The sequence below is a fragment of the Pleurodeles waltl genome, chromosome 10 (genome assembly GCF_031143425.1).
Source record: "Pleurodeles waltl isolate 20211129_DDA chromosome 10, aPleWal1.hap1.20221129, whole genome shotgun sequence".
Taxonomy (NCBI): domain Eukaryota; kingdom Metazoa; phylum Chordata; class Amphibia; order Caudata; family Salamandridae; genus Pleurodeles; species Pleurodeles waltl.
The window spans coordinates 9,827,264-9,847,929 of NC_090449.1; the positions used below are offsets into that span (position 1 = coordinate 9,827,264).

A 20,666-nucleotide genomic window follows, 5' to 3' on the forward strand; every position below is an offset into this window, starting at 1 on the left:
AAACAATAAACTCTCCAAGTATCTGCGTGATCTCCAGAACACTGTTTATCATATATTGTTTTCGTGTGAAAGTGATTAAAAAAATAAAGTTATAAAATGAAAGAAATACGCCAATGAAAGACAATATTCTCTCATCTTTTCTTTTTTATAAGAATATATTCCAAACAGAAGTGGTTGTCAAACTGTACATTTTGCTCAAAAGTGTACTATTTTAACCTTTTTTTAATTCGTAAAAATAAAGAAAAATGTTACCTTTAGTTAAGCATTAGACATACTCCACTGCACAAAGTGCTAAGCAGACACTACAGATTTATGCATCTCAGAAGATTGAAAGCCACCGCATCACACACTGTAAGATCAGAAAGTCAGCTTGGTTTTCCAAGAACAAACAGTGAAAGGTTGAAGATAGATGTTAAAATAAACTATGCTTGTGTAACTGAGAGATGAGGGTGTATTTATAGATTCAGAGAAAAGATCTATGCTATACAAAGTAAATACGTGCTAAGAAACTTTGCCTCCGTCATGGTTTTCTCTCTAATATTCATAGACAGTAGAATAGAAAAGCAAGCTAATTAAAAAGCTCTGACCCCAGAGAAGGGATCTAAAAGCAGAGAAGGAAATAGGTTATTAATTCAGGGACATCACCAAGCCTGATCAACAAGGAGTCCTAATTAGCATCCTAGTGAGCAGCTAATAAAGTTGGCAACTTTCAGGCAGTCACTTTGTTTATGTCAAGAAAGGGAAGATTCCTCATGAAAGCCGAAGAAGCATTTTTGCCACTGGTGGAAAGGAAAGACGTTACTCACCTGTAACTGTGGTTCTCCAGCATTGGAATCTTTTATAGATAACATGCTTGAATAATTCCCAGTCGTCGAAGTGGGTGTCCCACGGTATCATAGTAAGATGTATACATCAGTATAACAGGCTGTAAAGGGAATACAGAGTTCAGCTTAACAGACAATCTACGTCTTTTTTAAAAAAGGACCAAAGTTAAACAATGACCAATCGGGGGACAGGAACCCTTAGAACACTCTCAACAGAGGCATCGTCCAACAGATTTTCAAAGCACTAGTAAGATAAACCTCACTGACCAAGAAGGAGAGCCTCTTATGGGAGGAAGGTGGGTTGCATGTCCGTCTATGAAAGATACCAATACTGGAGAGCAGGAGTTACAGGTAAGTAAGGATAAGTTACTTACCTGTAAATCCTAGTTCTCTTCCAGGGGTATCCTCATCAAAGTCATAAACATTGAATATTCCCGCCCTTGTGCGGGGACCCCGGAGCATATATATAAAATACATACATATTATCATGTGTAAAACAGCAATGCAGGCTATAATCATAAATAGGCTAAAATGCTTTATTTCTATGCAAGTTTTTTTTTTTTTTTTTCTTTTTATATTATAAAATCACAATAGATCATAAATATCTACCTAAGCCCCCAAAAACTAGACTTAGGGAAGTAAACAGCAGTAAATAGCAGAGAAAAAAAGAAAAAACTACATTGAAAAACAATGAAGCATTCTTAGCCAATAGGCTGCATGCAGGTTAACACAGGAGAACCATAAAAACTTTGGCACCGTGCCTTTAAGACCCTGAGCACCTCCAGTATCCCACCATGCCTCAGGGGTGAAGGGAAGGTGACAGTTGGTTCACAGTTAGGTCAGTACTTTTTTACGGTGACAATCTGTGTAACTGATCAGAAAGATAATCTGTCCTGCACTTCCAGGAGACTTGAGTCCGGGGAGGAGGGTGGGTTGTTTATGACTTTGATGAGGATACCCCTGGAAGAGAACTAGGATTTACAGGTAAGTAACTTATCCTTCTCTTCCAGGGGATCCTCATCAATAGTCATAAACATTGAATAGATTAGCAAGCCCATCCCTAAACTCTGCGGACTGTCTGAAAGAAGTGCAGGAAAAGATATATATTCATGCAAATAGATTTCTAAGAGAGGCCTGCCCCACCTGGGCATCCGCTCTTGCATCCGAGTCTAAACAGTAATGCTTAGTAAAGGTATGCACAGACTTCCATGTAGCAGCCTTACAAATCTCGGAAATTGGTACATTGTTAAGGAGGGCAGCAGTAGCCGCTTTTCCCCTTGTGGAATGCGCTTTTGGCCTAGCCAGTAATCTCTTATTAGCCAGTTGGTAAGAGTTAACAATACAAGACACAATCCATCTTGATATCGTTCGTTTAGACGCTGCCTCTCCTGTTCTTAAATGACCATAATTTAGAAACAAATGGTTAGAATGTCTAATCGGTTTTGTGTTGTCCAAATAGAATTTCAGCACTCTTTTCAAGTCTAAAGAGTGCAATGCTTTCTCAGCCGGAGTCTCCGGCTTGGGAAAGAAAGTCGGTAAAGATATAGTCTGATTGATATGGAATTCTGACACCACCTTCGGAAGGAAAGATGGGTGAGTTCGCAGAACCACTCTATTATCGTGAAAAACCGTGTACGGTTCTCTGCAAGACAGAGCCTGAATTTCGCTGACCCTCCTCGCTGAAGTAATGGCCACCAAAAAAGCCGTCTTCCACGTAAGGTGCTGTAAAGAGGCCTTGTGGATAGGTTCAAAAGGAGGGCCCATAAGTTTTGACAGGACTACATTCAGTTCCCATGGAGGAGAAGGTCTCCGAATGGGAGGAAAAACCTTTTTCAAGCCTTCTAAAAAATCCTTGACTACAGGTATCGTAAAGAAGGATTCCTGAGAAGGCGACTTACGATACGCTGTAATTGCAGACAAATGAACCTTAATAGAAGATACCTGCAGACCAGACTTCGCCAGATGAAGTAAATAGGACAGTATGACGTCCTCCTGAGCTCGTATGGGATTTATACCTTGTTGAGAGCACCAGATGTAAAATCTCTTCCACTTAAAAGCGTAAGAACGCCGCGTGGAAGGTCGTTTTGACTCTTTCAAGATGCTCATGCACTCCTGTGAGAGCCCTAGGTGCCCATACTGTAGGAATTCAGGAGCCATGCTGTCAAGCTCAGAGAGGGAAGGTTGGGATGTAGGATTCTGCCTTCCATTCTGCTCAGGAGATCCGGTCTGCACGGCAACCTCCTGTGAGGTCTTTCCGATAAGTTGAGTAGGTCCGTGTACCAGAATTGGCGGGGCCATTGTGGCGCTATCAGAATCATTCTGGTTCTGGAGTTGTAAAATTTGTTGATTACTGCCGGTATGAGGGGAATCGGTGGAAAGGCGTAGAGAAATGTCCCTGACCAGTTGATCAACAGGGCATTCCCTTGAGATCCCGGACGGCAGAACCTGGATGCGAAGTCTGGGCATTTCTTGTTTGTTTCGTCTGCAAAGAGATCCAACTGGGGTCGACCCCATTGACCGAAGATGTCCTCGACGACTTCGTCGTGTAGCACCCAGTCGTGCGCGTCTTCCAGATGTCTGCTCAGGAAATCTGCCTCTACGTTTTGCTGACCTGGCAGGTGTACCGCTGTGATAGACATTCCCCTGGCCAGGAGCCAATGCCATATCGTTTGGGATTCTCGAGACAGAGGTAGTGATCTTGTTCCCCCCTGTTTGTTCAGGTAATACATTGTGGTTGTATTGTCTGTCTGAATTAGGATAGATTTCCCCTGAACCAATGGAGAGAAAGATTTGAGAGCCAGATGGACTGCTCTGAGTTCCAGTAGATTTATGTGATAGTTCTTTTCCTTGTCGGACCACAGACCCTGAGCTTGGAAGGAACCCAGATGAGCACCCCAACCCTGAAGAGACGCATCCGTTACCAGAGTGTCGACTGGAATTGTCTGGTGAAACGGAGAACCTATCGACAGGTGAGGTCTGTGCATCCACCATTGTAGTGATTGAAAAGCCACTGCTGGTAGTCGAACTCTGTCCTCCCAGTGACCAGTCTTTTGGCTCCAATTGTTCTCTAATGCCTCCTGAAGGGGCCTCATGCGTAGCCTGGCATTCGGGACAATGAAGATGCATGAAGCCATGGAGCCCAGAAGCGATGTCACCTGACGAGCTGTAGGTGCATCGGCTGTTAATAGTTGTTGACACTTCCTGTGGATTGATAAAAGTCGTTCCTCCGAAGGATACACTCTTTGGAGCTCTGTGTTTAGTATCGCTCCCAGGTAGTGGAGGTTTTGTGTTGGAATCAAGGTTGACTTGTCGTGGTTGATTTGAAGACCTAGAGACTCGAAAGTTCTTAGAACGATATCTCGATGTTTTCTCGCCTGATCCGGAGATGAGGCCTTCACTAGCCAGTCGTCCAGGTAGGGGTAGACGAATATTTTTTGTCTTCGAAGGTGTGCCGCTACCACTGCTACACATTTTGAAAAGACTCGGGGTGCAGACTTCAGGCCGAATGGAAGGACTCTGAATTGGTAGTGCTGTGACGCTATCTGGAAACGTAAAAATTTCCGATGTTTGGTTGCTATTGGGATGTGAAAATATGCATCCTGTAGGTCGATGGAGCACATCCAGTCTCCCTGATGCAGTTGCGGGACAATCTGGTGAAGGGCTAGCATCCTGAACTTTTGTTTTCTTATGTACTTGTTCAGGAGCCGTAAGTCCAGAATTGGCCTGAAGAGGCCCTGTTGACCTTTTTTCGCCACCAGAAAGTAACGGGAGTACACCCCTTTTCCTTTTTGTGCCGGAGGAACCTTTTCTACAGCTTTCTTTTGTAGGAGTGCGAGAACTTCCTTGCGTAGCAGGCTGAGATGAGAAGGAAAACACCTTGCTGGCGGCAAGTGTGGAGGAGGTTTTTTGAAAAGGAGAGAATAGCCATGTTCGACAATATTGAGCACCCATTTGTCTTTTGTGATGGAGTGCCACTCGCGAAGATGATGCGTAACACTTCCCCCCACCGGAGTGGTGCACAGTGCTGAGGGAAGCAATGCCTCATTGCTTTGATGGTGTCTTTGCTGTAGACTGTTGAGGTCTACTTGACCCTCGGTCTCTTGTGGGTCTACGTGCCTGAAACAGGGGACGTCCCTGTCGTTGTTGTGGCCTCTGAGACCAGTGAGGGGTTTGAACCCTCTGCTGGAATGGTCGTCTGTCATACGGCCTGTACCTCCGCCTGAAGTCTTTTTTACGTTCCAGGCCCACTGCCCTCATCGTGTCGACTTCCGTTTTCATTCGGGCCATCTCTTCATCCGCGTGGGTACCGAACAACGAACTCCCGCTGAATGGGAGGTTCAAAATGCGCTGCTGAGCTTCCTGTTTCAGACCCGTGAGCCGTAGCCAGGAAGACCTCCTAGCGCAGATTCCGTGCGCATACCCATGCGCAGCCAAATCCGCCCCGTCCGCCGCCGCGCTGATGACCTGGTTAGATACTAGGCCCCCTTCCTGCAAGATTTCCTGGAAGTCCTGTCTATCTTCCCTGGGCAACTTTTCTGTAAATCTGTGGAGTGAGTCCCACTGAGAGCGGTCATATCTGCCCAGAAGTGCTGAGGCGCTGGAGACCTTCATAGCAGATGCCGCCGTACCGCACATCTTTCTTCCCAGAGAGTCTAGGTGTCTGCTCTCCTTATCCGGGGGGACTGTGGAAGATGATGCCACAGAGTGTGTTTTTCTGGCTGCGGCTAAGATCACAGAGTCCGGTGGCGGATCCTTCCGCAGGAATAAAGGATCTTGCTCCGGAGCTTTGTATTTCTTTTGAATCCTAGCCGGGGCAGACTTGAGAGTGGCTGGAGACAGAAAAGTGTCCATAGTCGGTTGCAGCAAACCCGGTACTAGTGGCAGCAGTTTTCTCGAGACTGATCTGTGTTGTAGGGTCTCAAAGATAACTGAGGATGAGGTGGCCGGCTCCGGTACCTCAATATTTAGCTTCTGCGCTCCCCTTAGAAGAACCTCATTAAAAGTGGTGATATCATCCACCGGGGAAATCCTAGCAGGTGGAGAATCTGTGAGTGTGGGGGAGTAGCGCCCAACAGACGATCCTGAAGAAGACCAAGAAGGTGATCTTCTGCGTGGTGTTCGCGACCTGGTTCTCCTTCGGGAACGGGACCTGCTCCGAGAGGCTGTAGCAGAGTGTGCAGGTCTTGTGGTCGGCTGACGCGAAGCAGAACGAGCCCGTCCTGCTCTAGCTGTAGGCGATGGCGTTCTCGGTAATGAGGCAGTAGGAGAATACATCCTAGAGTATTGTGAATCCGGGGATGCTGCCGGTCTATTCAGGCTCTCTAACCATCTGGGTGATAGAGTGATGGGAGAAACATGCCCCGATGCTCTGGAATGGGATGATGCACTCCTTATAGAGACCACCGGTGAGGGAGCTTTGTCCGCTGTCTCTACTGCCTGTGACACAGCTGAAGGTTGTGTCGACGTCGATTGTATCCTCGACGTCGAAGGTTGCGATGGCTGATCTGTTCTCGACGTCGAAGGTCTTGACGTCGGAGGTCTTGCCGTCGAGTGTCTTGACGCCGATCGCCTATCGCGGGACCTGGACCTACTCGCCGTCGTGTGTCTCGACGTTGAGTGGCGAGTGGTCGACGGCGGATGTTCATGCCGTCGAGGTGTTTTTGGTGTCGTGTCCTTCGACGCCAAGGGGTGAGACGTTCTCGACGGCGAACGGGAGCGCCGGAGATGGCTCGACGCCGAACGCCGGCCTGCCGTCGACGGAGATGTACCCCTGTGTCCATGCTTCGACGTTTTGTCCCTCGACGTCGGTCTGGTCGCCGTCGACGGCGATCTATGCCGGTGAGACGGTGGTGCCGATGACGTCGATGGAGAACAAACAGGCACAATCCTACCTGTCGACGTCGATCGGGCCATTCCTTCTGCTGTAGGTCTGGGAAGTGAAGAGGATGTTGACTTTTTCCTCTCCTGAAGCCCATGTAGCCTGATCTTCTCTCTGTCTTTGAGAGTCCTCCTTGACATGTTCTTACAATACTTGCAGGTGTCAGGACAGTGACTCTGTGGCAGGCAGACAATACACAGAGAGTGTGGGTCTGACTGGGCTTTCTTCTTCCCACAAGAATGACATTTTACAAAAAGAGATGGCATTTTCTGTCAAAAAAGACTTCCAAACTCAGACAAAAGATGTTATCTGTCGAGTAAACAGGAAAAACACTATTTTTAAGGATTTTTCTGAAGAAAAACTCAGAAAAACTGAGAGCTCAATGCTCCAGGATCCTCTCAGAAGAAGCCGGAAAAAAGAACTGACCTAACTGTGAACCAACTGTCACCTTCCCTTCACCCCTGAGGCATGGTGGGATACTGGAGGTGCTCAGGGTCTTAAAGGCACGGTGCCAAAGTTTTTATGGTTCTCCTGTGTTAACCTGCATGCAGCCTATTGGCTAAGAATGCTTCATTGTTTTTCAATGTAGTTTTTTCTTTTTTTCTCTGCTATTTACTGCTGTTTACTTCCCTAAGTCCAGTTTTTGGGGGCTTAGGTAGATATTTATGATCTATTGTGATTTTATAATATAAAAAAAAAAAAAAAAAAAAAAAAAAACTTGCATAGAAATAAAGCATTTTTGCCTATTTATGATTATAGCCTGCATTGCTGTTTTACACATGATAATATGTATGTATTTTATATATATGCTCCGGGGTCCCCGCACAAGGGCGGGAATATTCAATGTTTATGACTATTGATGAGGATCCCCTGGAAGAGAACAAATAAAATTTAAAAAGGCTCACCTTATTGGAAAAGATGCCAATGTACCGCTTGACCCAGAGCTATATCAGTAGACTATGCAGAATCCACACAGTAGTGCTGGGTGAATGTGTGCCTGCTCTTCCAGATTGCAGCACGGAATATATTCTCAATGGATACCCCAGGAAATAACACTGCTGTAGTAGAAACTGCTCTTGTGAAGTGAACTCTAGTCTTATGTCTTAAGGGTCTGCCTGCTTTAGGATGGCAGAATTGAACAGCCAATGAAATCCATCTTGCTGTAGTGGACTTGGAAACTCGTCCACCTTTGTTATTGTTACCATAGGTAGAATATGATTTCTTTGATGGAAGTAAAATTTTAAACATCACTCGATGTCAAGAGTATGAAGAAACTATTCTGCTGGTTTTCGGGGATTAGGAAAGAAAGTCTTAAGCACAACTGGTTAATTTAGATGGAATCAGTAGGAACTTTAGGATTTAATTTGGGATTAGTTTGTGGGATTATCATGGTATCCTTGAATTGTAAGAGGTATTTTTTTTTTTTTTAAAGTTTTTTTTTTGTAGTGAACGCTTGAAGTTTGCGTTCTCTTCTAGCAGAGGTGAGAGCAAGTAAAAGAGCCACTTTCCAGGTAAGGAACTTTAGCTCAGCTCTGTGAATCAGTTCAAATGGGCTTTTCATCAATTGAGATACACGGTATTAAGTTGCCAAGCAGGTGGTGGCGGCTTCATTGGAGGACACGCACTGAAAAGTTCTCTAAGGAATTGAATAATCAATTTGTGTGACGATAAGGAAGGAGATCCTAAAGTTCGCCTATATCCAAAAATAACAGCCAAATGCACTTTGACAGAGGAATGTGCTAAACCGGATTTGGCTAGAGATTGTATTTATGGTAACAGTTGTTCAGGAGGAGATGTAACAGAGTTTACATTAGATTTCTCATACCAAAGACAAACTCATTTCCATTTGAGGCAAAATGTTTTGTTGGCATAGCCTTCGCAAGAATATTCCAACAGTCCTCCTGAGTATCCAGGTGCTGTATCGTGTGGTGCTCTGGAGCCAGGCTGATGAATAGAGAAATCATGTCTGGATGCAGGACCTGCTGATTGTTCATCAACAACAAGTCTACTTTGGGCTTGAGTTGAATGTGCTTGTCCCCTGACAACATGAGGAACTCCCTGAACCAGTGATGTCTGGGCCATCGCGGAGCAACGAGTATTAGCCAGCATGGCTCCCATTTGATTTGAGAATTCTGGAAATAAGAGGGATCGGGGGGGAAAAGCATAACCATTAATCCCAGAACACTGCATCGAAAGGGAACTACGCAAGAATCCTTTTCAAGGTATTTGCTGGCGTAAAGCATTTCTTGATGTCTCGTGTTGCAAATAGATCCAGGTTGGGTTTACCCCATTTCTGAAATATGGCATTCAAGACCAGTTGGTTTAACTCTCATTCATGACCACTTTGGGTCGCTCTGCTCAACGTGTCTGCTAGAAAGCTGGGAACTCCTGGGATATGTTCTGCCCTTATGGTCACTTGATAAGTTAGTGCCCTCTGCCAGAAAGCCTGAGCTTCTTGGGACAGAATCTGGGAACTTGTATCTCCTTATTCATTGAGGTAATACATGCTTGTTGTGCTGTTTGTTCTTATCAACACAGTGAAACCTTCACAGCTAGAGAGATTGCTCTGAGCTCGAGAAAGTTGATGTGCAGTTTCGTCCAGTCTGGAGTCCACTCGTCCTGAATCTGCAGATCCTGCAGATGAGCTCACCATCCTTATAGAAAAGCATCTGTTGTAATGATGTATTCTGAAGCTGAAGGAAAGAACTTTAGTCCCGCAGAGAGATTGCTGGAGTTTATTCCCCAGGGAAAGGCCGCTTACATGACAGGTGTAATATGAACGAATGTCCAAGTGTCCTTCTGACTGGAGCCATTGTGCATCCAATTGTTCCTGATAAGGCTGCATTTTGAGACGAGCATGAGGTATAAGGAGAATGACTGAAGACATCATGGCGAGTAGAGATTTGATCAGGCGAACTGAAGCACAATTTCTTTTTGAATGGGAGGAGGCTAGAGAAGAGAGTTTTTGCTGCCTGTCCACAGACAAGGATGCCTTGTCAAGTGAAGGGTTTAGAGTTGCTCCAAGAAAAGTTATCCTTGTACTAGAAGAAAGAAAGGATTCCTGCAGATTGACTGTTAGCCCCAGTCTTTGAAAGAGGCAGAGGCACCTGGTAGTATCCCTCGACACCTGTTGGGAAGATGAAGCATTTATCAGCCAGTTGTCGAGGTAAGGCAAAACTTGGATGCCTTGCTGTCGCAGGTAGGCCACCACTGGGGCAAGACATTTTGTAAGTATCCAGGAGCGGAGCGCAGGCTAAAGGGTAAGACTTTGAACTTGTAATGTGTACCGGTTACTGGGAATGAGGAACTTGTGATGAGTGGTGTAGGAGTCTGGGCCAAAGTGTGGTGGACATCTATGGTGTTTGCACCGTATACTGGGTCCAGGCGACCCTTATTAGATAGTGTTACAGTGTCTAGGAAGCCAGGGCTCTCTAGTGGTAGCTGTGGTGAGCAGCCAAGACTTACCTAGGAGGAGTGTGAAGCAACTATAATACCACAGCAGTCACACAGTAACTTATCACACATGAAAGAAATCACATAGTGTTGCAAAAATAAAGATACTGTATTACAGGAACACCAAAGTAGAATACTTTAGGTACACCCCCTTCTGGAGGCGGGGAAACAGGGAGGGGGGGAACCATATACTAAAAAACTGAAATGGAAGAATGGGTCCCCCACCAGACGATATGGAGTAGTTAGCTAAGGGCTAGGAGAGAGTGGAATCCCAAATATAAGTATCAAAAAGGCGACCAGGAGAGTAGAGGTAAGTTACCTGGTCGTCCCATAGGCTAACATGGGGACTCGTAAATGGAATATTGCAAAAGCAGGACTGGGCCGGTGGAACCCAACAGTGGATTCTGGAAGAAGAGAACCTGCAAAAGAAGGGCACAGAGACTAGTCCACGCAGGAGTGTCCAGGTGGGGCAGGAGGCGATGCCCACCCTTCTGTGGCTGAAGTTCTGGGTGGACAGTGGTGGATAGGTCCAGCAGTGGAGTCCAGGAGCTACACAGGAGTCCTTGAAGTTACCTAGGAGCTGTCCCTCGCCGGATTGCAGACAGGTCAGGGGTTTGGAGGATCATCAACAAGCACAAGCAAATGCAACAGGAGCTGTTGGAGATTTGCGGAGATGTTGGAGATTTGCAGAGATGAAGACGACCAGCAAGGTCCTGGGGACTCTACCCTTTGTAGGGAGTCCGGGCTCACCCTCAGAAGCCCAGAGAGCCAGCTGAAGCAGTCCGAGCCCCGACGAGCAATCCACTGGCAACAGGTACAGAAAGTCACAGTGAGTTCCAGGCAGCACCCGGAAGAGGAGTCCCATGTCGCTGGGGCAGCAGAGAGGAGACTGTCCTTGCAGAGGTAGAGTGCTAGGGCCTGAGGCTACTTAGAGCCTGAAGACCCCTCAGAGCAGACGTCAACAAGCCATGGCTGCTGCATCAGTTGCGGTGCACAGGGGTTCTGTCTTGGAGGAAGAGGCAAGGACTCATCATCTACCCAGTTGGATAGACGGCAGAGAAGACGCACCTGTGTTGGAAAATCTTTGCAGGTCCAGAGAACAGCAGATCCCAGCAGCCGGACGTCGTTGCCTTAGGTGTCTGCAGATGCAGGTAAGTGACTCCTTCGCTCCAAGGGAGATTCCTCCTTTGGTGCAGCTGAAATCTTGCCGACCCGAGAGGATGCACTATTGTGGAAATGTTGCACGTTGCTGACGGGAGCTGTGGAAACAATGTTGCAAGAAGAGGTTGTTGCAGTCTTGTTTGGTTCCTGTGAAGTCCAGCAGTGGTTCCAGTGGCCAGAAGCAAAAGTTGTTACAGAGGAGTCCTGGTGGAGTCTTGCATGCCGAATCTGGAGAATCACCTGCAAGGGACTCCCTAAATAGCCCCAAAAGGGGCTTGGTCAATTTGCAAGGTGACCACCTATCAGAGGGGATCACTGACATCATCTGCCTAACCTGATCAGTCAGATGTTCCTAGGGGCCTCTGCCCATCTTGTTTTCAAGACGGCATAATTAAGTGGCGATCTGGAGGAACTCTGGGCACCAACCTGGGGTGGTGATGGATAGGGGAGTGGACACTCCCCCTTTCCTTCGTGTAGTTTTGCGCCAGTGCAGGGACAGGGGGCTCCCTGGATTGGTGCACACCAGATTATGCAAGGGGGGCACCAAATTTGCCCTTCAAAGCAAACCGGTGGCGTGTGGAGGCTACCCCTCCCCAACCTTGTAACACCTATTTCCAAAGGAGAGGAGGTTGCACCCCCTCCCACAGTAAATCCTTTGTTCTGCCTTCCCCTGCTTGAGCTGGGCAAGCAGTAGGAGGGCAGAATCCTGTCAGAGGGGCTGCAGCAGTGTGGGCTGTTCACAGACCCTAAAAGACTGGGAGGAGAAATACTGGGGGTCCTCTAAGGAGCCCCCAGAGTACATGGAAGCATGCCACCAATACTGGCATTAGTATTGGGGTATGATTCCGACATGTTTGATACCAAACAGGAAACAGATGGGAGCACCCTGCCTCACACTCCAGCATGCAGTCAGCCCCATTGCATCATGGTAAATGCAGAACAAATTTGTTTTTACTCCATAAAGTAGTCTGTAGTTTTTCACCTTAGTGGGTGCAGCTAGTGCTGTACATCTCTAGACACGTGTTTCTGGGTTTAGCCCTTCATCAGCACAGGGCAGCTTTGTCTGAGGGGTTGCTGGGAATGCTGCCAAAAGTCCTCTCAGATTTCTGTACCACTCACTGGCAGGCAGGTGCTTCAACCAGAGCTCATCAACTCGCTGGCTCAAGGCAGCCTCTGGATGGTAGTGACAAATGCTGGAGTCTTCATGATTTTTAATCTTTCCTCCCATATGTAGTCAACAATCTGTATTGCTCTGACTATATGGACTGACCTTTAAAAATCATAGAAAAAAAAGTCAGTCTGTTTAACAGTAATTGGGAGTTGAAAACACTTGGCTGCTCTCTCCATTAATGTATGAGAACCTCCAATATCTCCAGGAGGAGAATCTACTGTTGTGGCACTGGAGGAGAAAGCGGATGGACAAGGTAATCCCCTCTTTAGTTGGTGATCGTACAATTCTGTGATTTCACCTTTCTCTCGGTCTCCATCATCGTCAACATCATCATCATCTGAGGAAGGATAGTTTCGAGGAGGCATAACAATAGTGGATTGCGGTGTCATCCTTGGGGTAGGAGGTAGAGATGTTCTAGAGATTTAGATGCAGACGTGGCCTCCATTGCAGGTAATTGATGCGCTTCAGCTGCTGTTGGAAAGCGTTTATAATAGTCTTTAAGCATACTTTGCAGGTCTTGCACAAGGGTGGCTGGGAACCTGAAAAAATATCTGGTGGTGGTGGTGGTGGCACATAAGGATGATACTGTTTTGCATACGGACGGGTTTAATAAACAGGATCATAATAATCTTGCTCCTCATTTTCATCCTGGTATTTCACCTGCAATTCAGAGGGGCTGTGAGCTATAATAAACATCCCCTGATCATCATCCTCCGAGTCTTGACTATCCAGTAAATGGCTGGGTATTAGTGGAGATACATCTGAAGTTGATGCGAAGGAGAGATGAATCCGGTGAGGAGAAGGCAAAACTGTTGACGAGGTAGTCGATGGTGCAGGCAATAGCAGGGTTGATGACCTTTTTTGTTTTGATTTTGCCTACGACGAGGAGTTCTGTTCAAAAGGCTGCATCGTCGACGGTGGTGGTATCGACGTAGATGTCGTCAGACTATGGAGGTACAGTCTTTGTCGACATTACTGTCATTGTTGCAACGGTTCTCGTTGACAGTGTGGTCGCCATTGACATTGTAGATGAGGTGGTCTTTATCAATGTAGAAATGATTGCCAAAGTCATCAGTGAGACTGATGACGACGATAGTCTTGTCGTCGGACTTCTTTGAGTTGTAGGTGTCGTCAACAATGGTCTTGATGTCTTTGCCGTCGTCGACGATGCCTTTGTAGGCAATTTTGACTTCTTTGAAGGTTCAGATAAGAATGTAGTCTTTATCGAAATGGCTACAGAAGGAGCAGAGGCTCGGATTTAGAGTCGGAATCAGCCCTTTTTGTCTTTTCTTGATGGGAAGAGCCTTCTTCAGATCTGTGGTGTTTTTTTTTGTTTTTAATGCTTTTTTTTTTTTTTACCTTCTTGAGGGGACTTCTGGTGAGTGAAACATTTCCCTCTTTCCGGAAGGTAGTGAGGAGATGGAACACTCACCACACTCTCCCTCACAAAGTACAATAGGATTAGATTTTAGTTTTTGTAGCCTAAATAAAAGTCTTCCCTCACGGTCCTTGAGGGGTTTTGTAGAAAAAGCTCTGCATATTTTGCAGTCTCTCACCTTGTGGGATGGATGAAGGCAGTAGATACAATCCTTGTGAAGATCTTCTGAATAAAGCCTTTTCTTACTATAGGTGGCACAAGGTCCAAAGAGTCATTTCTTGACCAGTTTGGACATACTGGAACAGAGAAATAGCTTTTTGATGATTAAGACATTTTGAAAATACTGAGCAGAGCTCAGGGAGACTCCCTCACACATGACGTGCGGTGACAATCTGAGGGAAGATACCTCTGTTGGGAGTGTTATAAAGGGTTCTGTCGTCTGATTGGTCATGGTTCAACTTTGGTCCGTTTTTGAAAAGGACATAGATAGGCTATTAAGTTGATCTTTGTATTCCCTTTGCAGCCTATTATACAGATGTATAATGCTTACTATGATACCGTGGGACTCCCACGACGGGGAATGATTCAAGCATGTGAATCTATGAAAGATACCCCAATACTGGAGTATTTAAGGTTTCCCCAAAAGAAGCTATTTCACCTTTGGGTGGCATAAAATTATACCAAATACTACCTATCTAGCTATGAGCTGCTTTCAGGGCGCGATTCCTGTATTAACCAACTATTAGAATCAAATATTAGGAGACAAACATTTGTTTAGACTGCAAGATCTTTAGTCTTGCCTAAGAAGATTCTTAGATAGGGGATCTAATGTAGGCAAACACCTTGCTGTCAGATAAGGATGACTTTGAAAGGACGCTTTACCGCACTCCATCTTAGGTTCATTAGTGCAGTGATCCTGAAGCTCATGTGACGTTCTAAACAAGGTAATAACTAAAAGGAAAGCCACTTTCCATGACAGCTGCTTTAAGTTTTATTTGCACTTCGGTTTGAATGAAAATTCGAAATTGTTAGACTATTAGTGATTATGATAACCAATGGAGATCCCTAAAGAAGAACATTTCCGTGGTTCAAGTGAGACACAAAATTGTATTTGTTGCTGCCTTTCTAGAGGAGATGAGGAGCTATAGAAAAATTCCAGTCAAAACAGGGAGGAGCTGTACTGACAATTTGAATCAAAAAAGACAGAGTGGATTTAAACATGATTCTGAAATTTGAGGCAACAGTAAATGGAAAGTGGTGTTCCATAACTTTGAGGGTCATCAAAGAGGAGGCCAAACTAAAGATGAAATTACAAAAATTAGGACCTCACTTCTGCCACTGTTGAGTTTGAGGCAACTGTTAGACATCCATTTGGCAAAGGCTTGCCCACACTTTCAAAATCTGTCTTGAGTGCTCTCTTTGGCAGCTTATCTGTTAACATTACACTGCTTCTACTTTTTTTAAAAATGAAATTTGGTCAATGTGCAGTATTTTAATTAGTTGCAGTGACAGTATTTTTTGGGTTAAAAGCACACTTGTATTTTGAAAAGCTTTACGCATGTATATATGTGTACAGTTATATAAATATTTTAAAAAACTGATCTGTGATTTTGCGCGCGTGGGATAGTTCATTGTTTGTGACTATGGATGAAGATCCCTTGGGGGAGAATTCATCAAACTGAAGTAAAGTCATCTCTCTTTGGGCCCACATTAAATTTAATTTGAATTAAAAGGTTATATACTGAGAGTTTCGCGAAAATTCGATGGGGATTAAATGGGGAGGTAACAAGAGAGATTCCGATTAAAAGAGGGGTGAGGCAGGGATGTGTGCTGGCCCCCACACTTTTAAAAAAAAATGTTTATTAACGCATGTATCCCTTACTTACTGGACTGTGATAATGATGCACCAAAACTAGGTGGGACAAAGATTCCGTGTCTGCTATTTGCGGATGATATTTTGTTACTATCCCAAACTGCCCCTGGCCTTGCCAATTTACTCATGAAGTTTATGTGCTTTTGCAAGGTCCACAGCCTTGAAGTTAATACCTTAAAAACCAAATATATGATTTTTGGTGATAAGAAACAAAATAAGGAGGACATTCCTACTGGATGGGGAAGCATTAGAGAGAGAGTAACTGATTTTGATTATTTGGGAGTCTGAATAGAGGATGTGCACAAACGGCAGGCCCATTTATCAAAGGCATATATGAGACTGAAACAGAACTCGGGGGTGTCTTGAGATTTGCTAACAGATCTCCCAGTTTCGCAATCTCCCCCGCAATAGAAATATATAAAGTACAAGCTAGAGGGGGGGGGGGCTCTGTACGGAGCAGAGCTATGGGGGCATGGCAATCTGAGGGACTTAGAGCTTGCTGAAAATTCATTCATAAAGGTCTTGCTAAAAATACCTACTAGTTCCCCCACTTTGCCCATTCGGATGGACCTAAATCTAGATTCCATCGCCCACATAGCCACTTTAAGACCAATATTGTATTGGATTAGGATTTGGTCCATGGATATTTTCAGCCCATACAGAACAAGGTTGAATGCCCTGCTGAGTACACACAAGAAAAATCCCATGGTGTACTCATGTCGAAAACAGTTTGACCAAACTAGGGTTGGGCTTGCTTTGGACAGATCCCCATCGTCTCCCAAAAAATGCGGCACAAGTTGTTAAGGATGCATATTGGTTAAACTTAAAAATAGGAAAGCTAGCTGAGGTGCCTTCGTTCAGTTTGACAGATAGATTTATATCAGTCAAATGTCACTATGAATTTGAAAATGATATGGACTTGATTTTATCCCCCGAGCACTTGCACTTCACATCAGGTTTAGGTTTGGGTCGTTACCACTACGCACTTTTACTTGCAGGTGGTCCCAACAGGATAACCACCAAGATCTATGCCCAATGGGCTGTGGGTCATCTGAATGCATTGCTAGTGTGTTACTCCATTGTCCCGCATATGCCAAACAGCGGACTCAATGGATTATACCTCTTTGCAGATCCATGGGCATTAACAACTGGCTCCTAGCTCTTAGGATCTGTGAAACGAACACCCATGGCATTGTGGTATGTGCTTTGGCTAGATTCTTAGATGCAATTTGGCACATAAGAGCGAAACGGTTAGGGGCAGTTTGCAATGCATCACACTAAAGCAAGCCTAAGTCTGTAGATACAATTGGATATGTTGCTCTCATAGGGAATATTTTAATTCTAAAGTTGCCATATTGTACTTCTTATTCTGTATTTTAAGCTTGTAGGGTAAATTATCTTATATTACGGTTTTTTTATATTGATGATCTTTTATTATTTTTGACTATGTTTTAGAATCTTGCATTTCATATTTTAATCGCTCATTTTCGAGCATTATCCAGTTAGAGAGTTTTACATTATTGCTCTTTTATATTTCTAATGTGTGTATCGTATGATGAGCTTTTATGGTACTTTTATTACCGAAATAAAGCTTAATGAATGATGATGATTAAATTTAATTTGAAATCACCAGCAACTATCATTTGTCACTTTACAGAAATTAATGTACTCTGATAATGTATTTAAAAGCTGCCTTATTTTCCCTCAATAGTAAGTTACAATAAATTTATCACTAATACTAATGTTATACTGCCATTCTGTATAACGTTTTCAACCGCGTTTACAAGAACATTTACATTTCTTGCAGCTAGAGTTGAGGAGTCTTATAGATGAGCCTTCCCTTGGTCACCCGTTTTGGTTAAGGATTTGGTCAGTAACAAATTCTTGGTAACTTGGAATGCAAAGGGGATTTGCAACCAAGTTTCCTCTAAGTGACATATAAAGTTATGAATAATATTCTAGGTGTTCCCATAATCGGTGCAAGGTATCAACTTCCCAAAAACAAAATCTTTAAATGAGTACTATTTTGCAACATTCTAAATTTGGCAGAGGTGGCAGCAGAAATTTCATAATTTCAGGCTGTCGTAATTTCAGGCACACTCATGTAATGGATCCCCCACTGCCTTAACTGGGCAATTTTCCACTTCTTCCCACACTCCCCCGTTTCACTTCTCGAAATAGTCGAATGACCCTTTGCAGACATTCAGTCTAGCTTTTTCTGTCTTTTTTTCCTTTCCCTTTTACAGGGGGTGACGGGTAATGGGGCTCCTGATTACATCACTTTTATTTTTATAGAGGGGCGCCTTCTATTCTTCTGCCTTTTCTTTTCTTTACAGGGTACACCCATACATTCGCCTCATTTTTCACCCCCCGGCCACAGTGTGGAATCCCTCGATGCAGTGCAGTGAACAGCAGAGTGGAAAGCTTGTTGCAAGGACCACATACCCCAGTGACATTCAACTGGTAGTTCTTCAAAACATCACCCTGACGTATGTTATCCAAGATTCCAAACAGAGAAATCACTTGGTTTACTTTTCTGGACAATCTAATTATGTACTATTCTTATAGCAAACAGGGAGGTGTATAATCTTTGTATTACAAATGGATTTCTCTGTAACTTTCTGATGGAGTTGAGAAATTCTAAGGACCAAACATGTGAAAGCTGTTCTCAGTGTATCACAACTTATTTGGCTTTTTCACTATCATTATAAAACAATCAAAAGCAAGAGACCTGGGTTCTTCTAAAATGTTGCTCCTTACAACATTGGCTTACTTATTGTTTATTCAAAGGTTGATCCTAAAGTGCACCGCACACAAATTTCAGTGTTGTCATTGCAGGGCATGTTGGTAATGAGTAAGCCTACAGATAGTCATAAGAAGGCACTTGCAAATAGGTCTCCTAAAGTTTTTCTTTGTTTTCTAATTTTAAAGCAGGAAATGAGAAAGGTATTTCAGGTAACTCTGGTGCTATCCATTGAAACATATTTTTGTATATTTGTTGGATATTTATACTTTTGTGTTAGTATTAGAAGGTAAAAGTACAAAATAATTGTTGTTAATATAGGCATTAGTAAGGCTCCCAGATTTCCATTTTGATAATTTTTGAAAAATTAATACAAAAACATACTTTCTCCCCGTCTAAGTAGAAATCAGGAAAAAGTTACTTCTATCAGAGTTTCTATGTGCTATTATGAGGGAAGGGCCACTAGCTGTGCAAGGACATAGCAAAGGGAGCTCCTGCACCTGTGTGTGTGCTCTTACTACAACGCTAATATTCAGAGGTAAGTATATTGTTTTCTTGGGCTTGACTATGTCTCACACTAAACCCCTACTAATATCAAAGTATGAGGGTACATTTTTATGTTACATACTAATTCTAAGCTATTGCTTTCACTAACCGAAAAGTAAATAGAAAGAGATTTAATTGAACAGTCACTCACACCAGACTCTTAACTTTGCAGATAACGAGGAGGAGTGTGGACACTGCCTTTAGAATGGCTCTATAACGAGGAGGCAGAAAAATGGAACCAGCTAGCCAACTGAAAGCTAGTGAGCAAAAAGGCCGGCCAGAGGCCACAAACCTGCAGGACTGTCAGCTGGAATCGGCTCCCTTTGTCAGGACGAGCACATGATGACCTTCTAAGCTTCAATTTCTCCAACTTCTCATTGCCACTCGAGGAGTCATACCCATTGCTGCCTTCCTTGGAGATCACGGATTCTTGAGGACCACTGAAGAATGAAAAATGCAAACTGCAGATGTTGTCTGATACCATCTTATGTTAAATAGACAAGAAGTACAGTTGGAAAAAAAAGCAAAGAAAAAATCGGCAATCATTGAAGATGAGAAATGGTAGGCTAATGCATGTTTTGTTTACAGATTTTCGCTTTGGAGCACACAGATATAACAGTCTAAGAAACAGATCAAGAGTCTCAAAAGGTAGGAACCAAAAGCTGCCTGATAAATATAAAACATCCTTGCAAGATCCTTTGCTTCAATATGACTCTTTATGTAATAAGAATTAAGCAGAGCTGCTGCAGTTTGCTATCTACGTAAACGAGCCAAGTACCAATTATCCTGATCAGACAATGCCTCTCCCCTTCAGACAGTCAACCAACCTCTAACTGAGCAGGGTAGGAGCCCATAGTCTTTAGGCCTGGATGGTTAGTGGCTTCTACAGGGCTACATCATTTAGCCTTGAGAGATGCATGGTGAACTGACAGCAGCTGACTGTAGATGTTCCCCTTTTTCGCTGGATTTTGAACTTTTTTTTTTTAACGAGCCTGGAGACTTTCACGATCAGTGATAAATGGTGAATGATATACAAGACAAGAATTTCTTAACTTTAGAACGTCAAAGCTCAATAGTCTCATTCAAATAGTTACAGGGCTGTTATGCTAGCACTTTTAATAGAATGCAGATTGTCCTACAATACTCAGTTACTCTAGTAAGCCGACTTCCAGTGTGTCCTCTGGGCCACTTTGCAATTATTTCACGACACAAGCCAATTTTAACTGTCTCCATCTAAAAAGCCCAAATTTACTCTTCACACAACCCCACTCAAGTAGTACTCACCCTTCCATGGAGTCCTGTTTCTGAGAGGTAGCCTGCAGAAAATGTAAAAGATAAATGGTTAAAAGCCATGCCCTAGTAAGGTAAACAATCTATCCCCAGAGGTCCTCCTGCACTAGATACAAACACTGCAGACCAGAATGGATTCACTTCAACTCTTGCCATCGCACTCAGAAGCTGGTAGCAGACTAGAGAAAAGGCCATCTTGTAGCAAAGGTGATATCCTGATATTCCAGGCACTATTTTATATGATTTATATGCTGTGCATTGATTATACAGCAGCATAAAGGGTGAGCAATAGCAATCAAATGTAAAACTTTCTAACTAAACTGCAGGCTTCAATATCAACACAGAACAG

The 20,666-nt window shown here is 44.0% G+C and overlaps 1 protein-coding gene across 2 annotated transcripts in view; it reads right to left on the bottom strand.

The window, feature by feature from the left end:
- Positions 1-20,666, bottom strand: part of WNK3 (WNK lysine deficient protein kinase 3) — a 577,357-nt gene that overhangs the window by 206,984 nt on the left and 349,707 nt on the right. For both annotated transcript variants that reach the window (XM_069209347.1, XM_069209346.1), the window contains exons 11-12: positions 20,312-20,343; positions 19,320-19,467 (exon numbers count right to left, since the gene is read on the bottom strand). In XM_069209347.1, coding sequence (XP_069065448.1) covers positions 19,320-19,467; positions 20,312-20,343 — 180 coding nt within the window. The remainder of the gene's footprint in view (positions 1-19,319; positions 19,468-20,311; positions 20,344-20,666) is intronic.